Here is a 13,233-nt window from a genome sequence, read left to right on the forward strand (position 1 = left end):
TGTACAATTTTATTAAAAATAACACAATTTATAAAAAAAAAATTTAAATGATAACGAATAAAATTAACAACATTGAGTGACAAAAAAATTTTTACATGAAAAAGTATACATGTTTGCGATACTATGAAGAGCACCTTTAACAGTACAAAAAAGTTTATAAATATTTTTACATAGTTTTCTTAAAAAATAGTTTTACTTATACAGCTACAAATGCAGAGGTAGGCTATGGTTTTATCTCTTGAATTTGACAATCAGCAATAGATACTTTTATCCCCAATGGCTTTGTAACTAAAATCAAATTTAGGAAAAATAAATATTATATCTTATTGTAGTGGTTTGGCTCACCGCTAGAGTGTGAGTTAATGACACACCTAATCAAAGAATTAAGAGTAGAGTAGATGAAGAGAAGTTGGCGCCTTAGGCTGGTTTTTCCTCTATTCAAGCATATTCATGTATTTTAGGAATTTATTGAAAAAGTTATAAACAGATTTGGACAAGATGATTACAATTCTTGTTTGATTAATCAATTTTTTAAGTGTTATGTATCAATTACTTAGTTTTTGAATAAAAATATTTTTAATAAAAAAAAAATTATGGGGTTTTTTATATGATTTTTTATTAAAAATATTTTTAATAAAAAATCTTTTATAATTTTTTATTAAAAAAATGTTTTAATAATTTTTTTTTATATTTTAATAAATTTTTTTTTACTTGCCAGGGGGTGCAAGTGTTCTTCCTTGCACCCCCTACCGGCGCCCTTGGTCGCAGATAATATATTCCTTGGACACAAGAACATGATGCGCCTTTTCTTCAACTAAAAAGAGCTTTGGTTGAAGCTCCTTTTCTATACACGTTGATTTATAACTTACCTTTTATTATCCATGCCGATGCATCCAAGATTGCGGTGGCTGCGTGTTTGTCACAAAAAGTGCATGACAAAATACACCCTATCGCATATCAAACCAGAAATTAAATGCTAGTCAGCAATCATGGTCTACTATAGAGAGAAAACATATTCCATAGTGTAAAAAATTCGAGGTTTGGGTTTTTGATTCAAAAATAGAGTTCTATACGAACCACAACCCTTTACCATTTTTAACCAAAAGTGCAAAGCAATCTGTACGACTTCAAAGATGGATCTTTACAAAGATATAACATTACTATTAAACATTGCCCTGTAGCTAAAATGCCCGCAGATGTTCTGTCTATTTTAGTGTTTTTACATAATTATTTTTTTTAGCTGTACATAATGAACAATTTTAGTGCTTAAAGAACATCAATTTGTTTTTCATCAAGGTATTCGTAAACATTATTTTTACTAATTTAAATACATTAATTTTGGTTCATGATTAAAATATATTAATATAATGGTAAATTTATTAATATATTTTAATAAGAATTATTTAATAAGAATTTCCAGTTTTATGTAGTTTCCACGAAAATTGTAAAACTTGTAGTATTTCCTTTTACATATATTTACATTTCTTTAATTTTATACACTATTTTCATTTTAATATTTGGTAAGGTTATTTTAATAGTGGATAATTGTGATTTTCATGTGGATAATTACAAGCTATTTCATCGAAATATTTAGAGTTTATTTTGATCTTATATATCAGATTGAAAATAAAGGTAATATTTCAATCTTGGTTGGGAGGGGGGGGGTAGTGATTGGCTCACCTCTAGAGGGCGAGTTAATCTATAACACGATTAAAGAATTAAGAGAAGAGGAGCCGGTGCGTTAGGCTGGTCTTTCCTCTATTAGAGCATATTTCTATATTTTGAGGATTCTTAATATTTTCCATAACTGTTTTAAATATTAAAAAATATTTTTTTACTGTTACGTTATTGGATATATATCAAAAGGAATAATCCTCATGACACCAGTTCTGATACAATTTAAAAATGTAGAATGATTAAAAAACAAATTGTTACTCTTGTAGAAATTTAACTCCTTAAATCTTCATACTTGCATTGACTTATTATTCACTCATTTTGAATAAACCAAAATGTGTCAAAATTAATGATATAATTTAATTATGAACAAATTATTAATACTTCATAATTTAAAACAAAATTAATATTTATTCAGAAAAAGTGTTTTTCATTTCATAATACAATCTGAAACATTAATAAATGTTTTGATCACAACTTACAACAAGATGAAGAGTTTTCAATAAATGAGTCTTCATTCTACAAGATTATATAATCATATTTTAATGAAAACCATAAATTAACAATCATAAACTCTTAATTTATATATTAATTTTGATATGCAAATATTTTGATATCTTAAATTTTGTATAAATAACAAGTATATATTTTTTGCATATTAGCATTAGTCGAGAACAACCTTTATGCAAGGCAATCAATGAAATGTCTTAAAAAATTTTGACTTTAAATGTTTGTTTTTTTAAAAACAATGATGTGCTAGAGTAAAATGTTTATTTCAATTTATTAACTGTAATATTTTAGAAATTTCCATATAAAACGATTTTTTTTTTAAAAAAATAATAAATTTTTTTCATAATACTTTATTTAAAGTTTAAAATTTTAAAACTAAAATTATTCTAGAAATCGTATAAAACAATACTATGTAGAAAGTTTGTACCAAAATATTTATATTGATAAAATAAAAACAAAATTTCTTTTCTACTTTAAACAGACTTGGATCCATTTTCATTTTATTTTAAAACCGTCATTGAACAGCAGACCCAATTTTGAGTTTAAGACTACCAATGTTCAGCTCTGCAGTCGTGATTTTGAACCCAATCCAGAAGACAAGGGAACTCCTGGATGCAATCTGGATCATATGGGAAGAAATTTGCCTTTGGAGGTCTTTTTGAAGGAACTAACTCGCATTTGTACTTTATGGAGATGAAAACCTCCCACGGTTAATCTGACAAGAAAAGGGATCCAACAATCTGTCCATTACAGCAGAGGATATTTTACATCAGCTTTGTGGTGGCCCAACATTGATTGGAATCAATAAATTTTAAAGCATTACACACATTTTTTAATAATTTAGAAAATTTTGGATATTCGAGATGATAACCAGATGATTTAACACAAAATTTTTAAATTAAAATTTGTAAGATAATTAATAAATTTTGACAGTATAAATATAATTTATTCATGTTGTACTTTAAGCTGGGAAGGTCTTCATTTATTTGCGTTCCTAAAGCAAACATTGAATTTGATGGATAAAAATTATGAGTTTGAGGTAAAAAGCGATAGAATCATTATTGATTACATTAGGAGAGTCAAAGCTAATGAGGATGAAAAATCAGAAACTGAAATTCCTGATAAAAATTCAGATAATTTAAATTTGTGCAATAAAGAAATAGTGGATGAGTGATGAAAATATTCTCGAAGGGGAATTAAAGTTAATTTCTAAATATTGAACACAGATCTGTAATGAAAAATATACGCTGTTAAAAAAAAACATGGATTCCAGAAGAATATATACATATTTTTCTGGAATTCATGGTTTTGTTAACAGCGCATATTTTTCATAATCAGATGTCTTCAATATTTAGAAATGATACTAAATCACAATCGAAAATATTCATCATTCATCCCTTTGCTCTTTTTCTATACATATAGTACGTGATAATTACGTGATTATAGTACATGATCTCAAAACTCACAAATTACTGTCAACATATATTATTAGATATAATAATAATTTTTTAATCATAGAAGATGTATTCTTATCGATCCACAGGGTTTATAAAATAAGATTTTACAGTATCTAAAGAAATTTTAAATAAGTAGTATATACCTTCGTACTTAGTAGTGTAGTACCTAAAAAGTTAAGTAGTAATATAAGCACAATGCTTATTAATAGTTTGTCACAAAGGCAATTTTAGTTAGTTATTGCATTTGTATTAGCAACATTGAAAATGCTTTACACTATTAAATAAAAAATTATCCCTAAAAGAAAGTACTTTTCCATTCCTCCAGCGCAGGCAATCAAGTTGCCAATAGAAATTCACTAGGCCCAAGTAAATTAAGTAAATTCAACTGTTTTATTCTTTTAGGTGACAGTAATTTTGTTAAAATAATAAATAAAATAGATGAATTTAATCATAAAGTACCAAAAAAATTATTCTCATTCTATGAATTTTAGTATAAAAAATAACAATCCATTACTCGTGTAATTAAAACTTCTTGACTAGCATCATAAATTTAATAAAAATTATTAAATACTAATCAAAAATAAACACATCAGTTATAAATTCGGTCAATGTGAATTCTGGGATTGCTTTTTAATACTGAAGGAATATAAAAATGAAAGAGGCTAGAGTAACACTTTTAAAAATAAAGTTCACACCCTCTTAAGGTTTTTCTCTCATTAATTTACAATACATTTTTTAAATAACTCATTTTTTTTTATTTTATAACCGTAGTTGAAAAGCCCACCCAATTTTCGGGTTTTCGACTATTAATGTTCATTGCCGTAGCCTTGTCATTTTGAACTTAATTCAGAAGACAAGGGAACTCCTGGATCGAGTATTGGGAAAAATTTGCTTTTGTGGAGGACTTTTTGATGGAGCAAACCCGCATTTGCTTTACAAGGAAAGGAAGACCGTGAGAACCTCCCACGGTTACACTGATGGCAAGGGGACTATAACCCATGAACCGTCTACCACTGAGGATAATTCACGTCAGCATGGTGGTCGGTGCAAGCCGGATGCGGAATTCATATTGTCAGGGATTCGAACCTGGTTTCCTTCATTGGAAGGTGAAAGCTCTATCCCCTGAGCCATCACCGCTCTAAATAAATAACTTATTATTAAAGATGTGCAATCGTAATTTTAAACATCTTCATTCAACATGTTTTTGATTTTTGTTTTATCCCTTTTATTTATAGACTATTGCTAATAATATTTCAAATGTAGTATATTTACACAAGCCTGCCAACCATCTACTTGCTTCATCACAATAGTCACTTCATGTAACTAGTGCATAGCATTTTTTTCTATAAATATTTTTGCTTCCTAATGTTTACTAAGTTAATGTGTGATAGAGTTACTGCTGATTGATCAAAACTTTGAAATATATTTTAATTGATTAAAACAACAACAAATAATAAATAACATATTACATTTTAAAAATGGAGTTTAATGTGAATACTTGCTATGATTCGTTGGTGAATATTTAATTAATACTGCTTTTTAAAGTCATTATCTAGTAAGTTAAATCTTACCATTAAATTGTAAGCTTCGAAACACATTTCATGGGAAAATTTCAATAATAAATATATATTCATTTTTTAACTATAACTTTGTATAACTAAATAAATAAACAATAAGTATGAAAAAATATGTTTTTTTCCACCGTGTGCATGGTATTGGGCCCAATAAGTAAAAGTGTCACGACGCTTATATGGCGGCATTAATCTGATTAATTCTTTTCAGGTTTTAAAATTAAAGTAATGAAAAAGGAATGCATATAAAAAATATTAATTCTACAAAAATAACATGCTTTAATTTTTATACATAAATATACAAGGAAAAGTTTGAACAAAAATATTTAGTATAGATATTCAAACATTGGTAATTAAAATATTTAAACAAATTTTTAAAACAGCTCTTTAAATATATATTAAAAAAAAAATCAACAGCACAACATCAATAGTTTGATTATAAATAAACCAGATTTTTAATCATATCATACAAGAAATGCAACCTTTTTGACAAAATATCAAAGTGTTTTAAATTTCAATGGGTTCTTTACTGACCAAACTGACCTGGTTTACAAAATGTGCTCAAAAAATTTCATGAATAGCCCCAAAAAATAAATAACTGTGCTGGATAGGTAGAACATAGCATTCATTCAGACATAACGAGAGTTATGGCAACTAGCGTCTAAGTCATGACAGTTAAATGGAAGTGAACAGTCTAAGTGAGAAGGCATGTTACTTCAAAATGGAGATATGCATGAAAGTAAAAAAATATTTTTAAGTGATTTAAAATCTCTAGAGGAAAATTGAAGTATAAAAAGTGTTTCCAGCAATATGAAAAAATAATTTCACCAATATTTTTTGGCAGTTACAAATCTGATATCAAGAGTGCATTCTAACTAATAGTAATTATAGTTGACCCTTGATCTTGATTGTTGTAGTTTTCATTGTGAATGAAAAAATAGGAGAAAACAACAAAGGAGGGTCAACATAAAATTTCAAGTAATGAATTTGAAAACAAATTAATAAATTTACAATAAGAAAAAAAATTCAATTAAAAAATTTATGTATTTACTGTAAAAACATTTGCAATACAACATATAAACAATAGAAAGATGAATAAAAGCATTCATTTAGATAGTTAAATAATTCGAAAATCTTAGCTGTTCAAACACTCTCAACACAAGCAATTATTTTTACAAGATTTTAAATAGATTCACTTTCATGTGAATGCAGAAAGTTCTTCATTGTTTCAAAAGCTTCGAGGCCTTTTGCGTAGGGATTATCCCGTCGACCAGTCAATGCTAGCGAAAATGCGTAAGTCTTGTGGAGCGATCATACTGAAAAGCAATTTCCAAAATAAATATTCTAAACACATTAAATTTATCAAATAATAATAATAAAATGATAACAACAAAAAATGTAAGTGGAAAAATAAAAAATAAAAAAAAGGGCATTAGAAGGAATCAGAACAAAGTAGAAACATCAATTTTTTTTAAAATTACACATTGAATTCAACGAATTGAAAATATGCTACTTGACTTTCTTCGGTGCTAGATAAATCCTAAATTCGAATCATTTTGCAGCGGAGTAAGAAAAGAAAAAAACAGTATATTTCAACAAACTAACTAGGGTAGTCAAGGATTACGCAGCAAATGTGATAAAATTTGGGGTTACAGGTGCAGAAGCTAATTTTTGGTGTTAATATTGGGTTTGGTGAAAATGATCAACAGGCTAATCCCAAAGTACATAAATAATTATAGTTCAAAAAGTTTTTGTATCCAGCAAAAATAATTTTAATCAATAATAAAATTTTAAACAATCAAATTAAAATTTTTTTTTACAATTGTGAGAAAAAACAATTAGCTCATTGGCTTTTAAAAAAATCTAACAATTAATTATAAGTTCTTGACTGCCAGTGACTTATTTTCAGAGAACATTTCACTAGAAACAAAATCCAATAAAGATTATTGTTGATAAGGAAATAGAATATTGTATTTTGCATAAAAAATGCCTTTAAATTAATTTCAAATTAGAATTGTCAGCAATTTATTACACTTCATTAAAGTACTTAAAAAATATGAGAGACAATTAATGACAAATTTTTTCTTGTTATTATTTACATGTTGATGGCTCAGGCACTGAACTGTCAATGTTAAGAACTGGGGATTAATCCCCAATGGCGGTTTTAGGTCCCCCCAGCTTTGATGGAAACCAGCTTGTATGGGAAGTAAAGGTCGGCCAGCACACAATATTGACCATATTGACACAATCAGGCCGCTGGTCACAAAATTGTGGATCCTTAACACCCATGACCCCCTGGCCCACAATGAACTGTTGTGAAAATGCTTTTGCTCATTTGTAAAAGGAAATTTTTTTTGAATAGGAAAGATTCGTTTTAGAAAAGTTACATTTTACAGAACGTATTCACGTGTTACATACATACAGAATACTTCCAAGACAAATTTTGAAAAATTAGTATTTTTTCACCATTAAAATACAAATAAAAAATTTGATTTTAATGCCTTTTGTTTCCTTTCATTTGCATTATTCTGTATTTTCTTAAATGAGCCAATTATTTTTCTCCCTAATACAGTTTTGTAATATATAAAACAAACATGATAAATTATTCTACAAGAGCCCTCAAAATCAAAATTTTCTCTGAAATTTAAAAGTACATTCACAAGTGCACTTAAGAGCAAGACACAGAAATAAAAATTTTATTGATAAACTTAAACTCATTTCTTTAAATTGTACCATGAATTAATGAGAATTAAATATTTATGCTCCATGCTGATATTTCAAGGCCAACTTTCGAAACATCTGTTATTCAATATGAAAATACAAAGGATAAAATTTTGTATGTATTATGCGCTCCTGCAGCTACAAACTACAAAATAGATTTTAATTGAATAAATTTTTTGCTACATAAATATTAAATTTAAGTTTTGTTGTCAATGCTAGTGGGATCATTAAACATTTCAACTAGCATTTAACATTTAAAAAAATAATTTTCACCAAAAGTAGCTTCTGAAAAATAAACAGAGATTATGAAATTAACTAGTTCTTTGACTGCCAAACAAACACAAACAATTTAAATATCTTATAGAAAGGTTATGCTATAAAACATTTACAACTTTAAAGCCTTTAGCTCTGATTAAGGTGTTAATAAAATCATTAGCTTAATGAAAAGTAGTTGTATTTATTTACTTATTTTATTTTTTTATGGAAAAAAAATCCAATTTTCTAAAACAATTCTGCAAACTTTTTATATCACATAAGACCTTCTCCCAAAGATACTTTAAATGTAATTTTTAGGAAAACTAATATATATTATGCAATTTACAAAAATGTAATAAATATGATGATATAAATAATTTACTACACACAAAACTTTGATTTAAATCACACTTCTTCTTTATATTGTTGCTTCACTAAATTCCAATAAAGACCTTTCTTTTTCGACAAACTACTATGATTTCCAATCTACAGAAATGAACACAATAAATTAACATAAATAGATAATAAATTGTTTAAAATGTATATAAATTAAAAAAAAATTATTTTGTCTGAAAATTCAGATCACTGAAAGTAAAGCTTTGTTAATAAGAGATTCTTTCTTTAACTAACTTAATTTTTTGACAATTTTTCAAAGAAAAATCCATATCTGAACTACCTTATATATATTTATTCTTAAAATGGTACATGATAAAATGATACTAAAAATGTTTTATAATATTATTTCTGAATATCTTTTTATTTTTATAGTAATTATATTTTGGAAAAAAATAAATAACTGAGCTAACTAAGAAGGATTACCTTCAAAGGAAGACTAACTTCTTTTAAAATGAAAGAAATATTGAAAATTGTTTCCCACACAATTCCATTTTAAGATCATAAACAGTATTTTGAAAAATTTAAATGCTGTAGAAAAAGATGAAAATAAAAATTTATGTTGCATAGCTACTGCTGCTTTGGTAACTTCATTTCTCCAGCAAACTTGAAATTTGATAACATGCATTATAAATTTTAATGGAATAATAAATTTTACACACATTCATTCATGTGTGGGTAGAATTTAGCTCACTTCTTGTAGTTTCTTCAAATATCTAAGTATTGAATTGAAAATAATTTTGAAAATTTTCTTTGAAATGTAGTTATATTAGTTGTCTAATATCCAAACAAAACAAAAAGAAACTTATAATACACAAGAGGTAATGCTTTTTTCCAGAAAATTAAAATTTTTAAGATAAATTTAAAATTTTTGAAACAAATATTTATCTAATATATATAACAAATATTTATCAAATATTTTTGAACATCAATATTTATCTAAGACAATTTCAATGGTCTAACTGAGGAGCCATCGGCTTTTGAAAAATCCCAAGTTCTAACCTCAAGATAATCAAATATCCAGAGAATGAATAGCTTCTAATGGATGCTTACGTGCATGGGAAGATTGAAAGAGATCAAAAATTTGGCAAATTATCAATAGATAATAGAGCCAAAACTAAAGTCAACCCTGTATTAATAATGTGAAATTTTTAAATAATCGGGCTACAACTTCATCAGAAAGACCATTACAATTTAACTTGACCCTGTAGCCGACACATTTTTGTGATTAGAGGAAGAAAGTAGCATCAAAAAATTTTTCAAATATATTTTGATATTTGATTAGTTATGACACTGAATTAATGAGTTTTCTAATTACTTGCATTAAATTAAAAAGTTAGCAGTTACACTAATTGTTAAGAAATGAATTTAAAAAAATTTGCTTTTTTTAAAAAGTGAAACAAATTAAATTAGTTTAATTCAATTTAACAGGGATTAAAAAATACGGAATTGAAGAAATTTCAAATGCTAGGAGGTATGTAATGCCTATAATGGCACCCCAATGGGATTTAGCCTAAGATTCATTTCAACTATTTTAAATAATTTTTAATATCTTTTAAATTGGCCCAAAAAATTGTATTAGAATTTTATTTTAATAAAGTAAATTAGCCTTGTAGGAAGGAATAAAAGGAGCAGCAGATAAATATTTGAGTACTACAATCAACTTAAACATTACAATTTTAAAAAATGCAACATTTTCAAAAAATTTAAATCCTATATTATTTTATTCAAAATATTAATACGAACATAATTAAAAAAGAAAACATTAAATTTTCTTTTGAGATAAAAGTAAAAACAAAATTTAAATATTTTATCAACTTTGATTCATATTATTTTAATTAGTATAAACGTAATACTCATAATAAACGTAATACTAATTTAATATTCAAAATTTTTCAAATTATCGATTCATCTTTAAAAGTGTAATTTTCTACACAATTATGATTATTCACCTTATATACATAAATAAATTATTCTTTGAGATTATTTACCTCATCATCTGTAGCATCAGGTTTTCCATATCTTATATTTTCCATAATTGAAGTAGCAAATAAAACTAGCTCCTAAAATAAAACATCACAATTGAGAAAATATACAATAATTACAATACAAAAAGAAATATTTTAAATCAGTACAAAATTTAAAGTCACGTATAAATCAATTTAAACTCAAATTATTAAAGTTGCACTAGAAATAAACATATGAAACATTGAAAAAATTTTCCATAGTAAAAATAAATAACCAATGAAAACTGAAGTTTAAATGTTAGAAAATAACTACTTTTTAACCAATTTACACAGCCTGGAATTTTGAATACTTAGCATCTTCAGTCATAATTTTTAAAGAAGTCAAGTAAACCAAAGGAAATCTTTAATTGATAGAGTAGTAACTTAACAAACTTTAAATGAACTATTTAAGACAATAACAATTTAACTTTGAATGAAGTATCTGCTTTCAAATTAAAAAACTGATAAGCTAGCAATAACATATTTATGCATATTACGTATAACTTACAATATGAATTGTCAAGATGTAAAATTGGACAAGCTATCCATCTTTCCTTTTACTAAAAGGGAAGGCAACTTTTGAAACAGAAGTTATTTTCAATAATTGTAAAGAAACACTGTAAGAAGAAAGGGTATTGACTATCTGTAAAATATTCTGTCACTAATTCTGTCATATTTTATTTTAGCTAAATAGTTTAGAATAATTTTTTATTTGAAAGAGTAGTAATAACAAATATGAAATAGACTATTTAACACAATACCCATTCACAAAACTTACAAATGAAAGAATTAGTAATCTAGCAATAATATATTTATAAAAAGGACTCTATAAATTATGAAAAAATGTAGAAAACTTCATAATTTACAACTGTTGAATATCCACATAATTTCACATTTCTGAAAAAAAATTTCATTTTCCAAATAAACTCAATTTGACAGATTTTTTTATAAAACTTTGCTTTCTATTTCAATTTCAAGAACCCTTTTAGAAACTTATCCTTAATACTATAACTTTTTGCAGACCCAGATTTAGTCAACCAGCATTAAATTTTGGGAAAATTACTTGAGATTTTGATCCAAAACAAATGGCTAACTTAAATATTAATGACAACAGTGTATTCAAATTGTAACAAAACAGCCTATAATGGATATGTTAAAAATAAAATTATTGCTTTTAATCTACTATAATCAATAAACCATCAATAAAATTACTAGATAAAAAAATTTAATACAATAAATAAGAATTTTTTCCATTAGACTATTTATTACCAAAAATGATCAATTTCTTTACTTAAATTTATAGAAGAAATATCATGGAATTATATAAATCAGTTTCCTTTTAATTTTAAATTCTAAAAAAAACAAAAACAAATATTCTTATTTTTTTAAAGGAATACATCAAATTTAGTTTTTTAATGTTGAAACTAATGCAGTAAGCTAAAATGAATCTTGATATGTTTTAATTTATTAAAACATAATAAATACTTCAATAAGACAAAAATAACACAATAATTCAAAAATCGCATTTTAAATTTTCGTTTATGCGCAAATAGAATGTATCAAACTACTTTCTCTGGTAAGAAAAAATTCTTTTACAACTCTTTGTTATTTGAAAGATAATTTCAGCAAATTTCTTATGAAAAATGCTATTTTTTAGTATAAATGAATAGAATCTACAAGAAAATATGAATAATGAAAGTAACAAAGTAAAGAAGAAAATAAAAGACCAGTGTTACAACTCATTTTAACATATATTACAACACTTCAATTTTGTTTTCACAGCATTGTAGTATATGTTACAATGAGTTGTAACAACCACAACTCATTTTAACATATATTACAACACTTCAATTTTGTTTTCACAGCATTGTAGTATATGTTACAATGAGTTGTAACAACCAGGAATATTTTTTTAACTATTTACTTTAAATTCATAACTGTCCACAAAACAATAAATAAATGGAAACCAAATATCAATTTTGAAAAAAAGGAGAATTTAGTATGATCTACAATACATTAATTTTAAAAAGTTCAATATTAAATATTAAGAATGATATATTTTAAAAACCACCATAAATGACAATACTACAATAGATATTCATATTTCAAAGAGCTTGAAATAAAATAGTTTAATTTTAAAAGTGACCAGATTAACCTGATTAGGTCTTGATGGATATCTAAAAGTAACATCACAAAATTGAACTTCTCCAGAAAGCTCAATTATTTTCACTCCTTTCAAAGGTATCTCTGGAGATAAATTCATGCACTTTAAAATAGTATTTAGTTTCTGAATACATTCACATCTAAATAAATGTCAGATAAAACTTGGTTACTTGAAAAATTCTTCCACCTGCAGCTAAACCAGGAATGAACTGCCCAAATAATAAAGGACAGATGAGCAATGAATCTGTAATAAAAAAATATCTGTAACTAAAAGCGATATTCATAAACAAATAAATTAGCAACAAAAAATATTTAAACACTTTTTCAAGACTTTCACATAAAAATGAAATTTTCATGAGATAATTGAATCTGAAAAAAAAAATTTCTAAATTAGGATTCTTAGAATTAAGTGAATTCTTTCCAAACAGAAAAATAAACTCCCTATTAAAATTTTAATAATGAAAAAACTAATCATGTATCAGA

The 13,233-nt window shown here is 25.8% G+C and overlaps 1 protein-coding gene and 1 long non-coding RNA gene across 8 annotated transcripts in view; one reads left to right on the forward strand and one right to left on the reverse strand.

The window, feature by feature from the left end:
- LOC147806797 (uncharacterized) overlaps nt 1-6,864 on the forward strand; it is a 494,278-nt gene extending 487,414 nt beyond the window's left edge. Inside the window, exon 2 of the long non-coding RNA XR_015435260.1 lies at nt 6,403-6,864. This is a non-coding gene — a long non-coding RNA (uncharacterized LOC147806797). The remainder of the gene's footprint in view (nt 1-6,402) is intronic.
- The window catches only part of LOC107440777 (mitochondrial potassium channel ATP-binding subunit), a 546,992-nt gene that overhangs the window by 488,299 nt on the left and 45,460 nt on the right, over nt 1-13,233 (reverse strand). The window contains exons 1-2 of one of the 7 annotated variants that reach the window (XM_087167256.1): nt 11,096-11,756; nt 10,573-10,644 (exon numbers count right to left, since the gene is read on the reverse strand). The exons of 3 other annotated variants lie outside the window; for them this stretch is intronic. In XM_087167256.1, coding sequence (XP_087023382.1) covers nt 10,573-10,601 — 29 coding nt within the window. In that variant the 5' untranslated portion in view covers nt 10,602-10,644; nt 11,096-11,756. Of the gene's footprint in view, nt 1-10,572; nt 10,645-11,095; nt 11,757-12,738; nt 12,835-12,854; nt 12,995-13,233 lie in introns of those variants that run through there. 3 more of the 7 variants (XR_015435251.1, XM_087167259.1, XR_015435250.1) reach the window with 3 other exon arrangements.

Source organism: Parasteatoda tepidariorum, chromosome 7 (assembly GCF_982258835.1).
Source record: "Parasteatoda tepidariorum strain Cologne lab strain chromosome 7, Ptep-v5.0, whole genome shotgun sequence".
In the NCBI taxonomy this organism is placed as follows: Eukaryota; Metazoa; Arthropoda; class Arachnida; order Araneae; family Theridiidae; genus Parasteatoda; species Parasteatoda tepidariorum.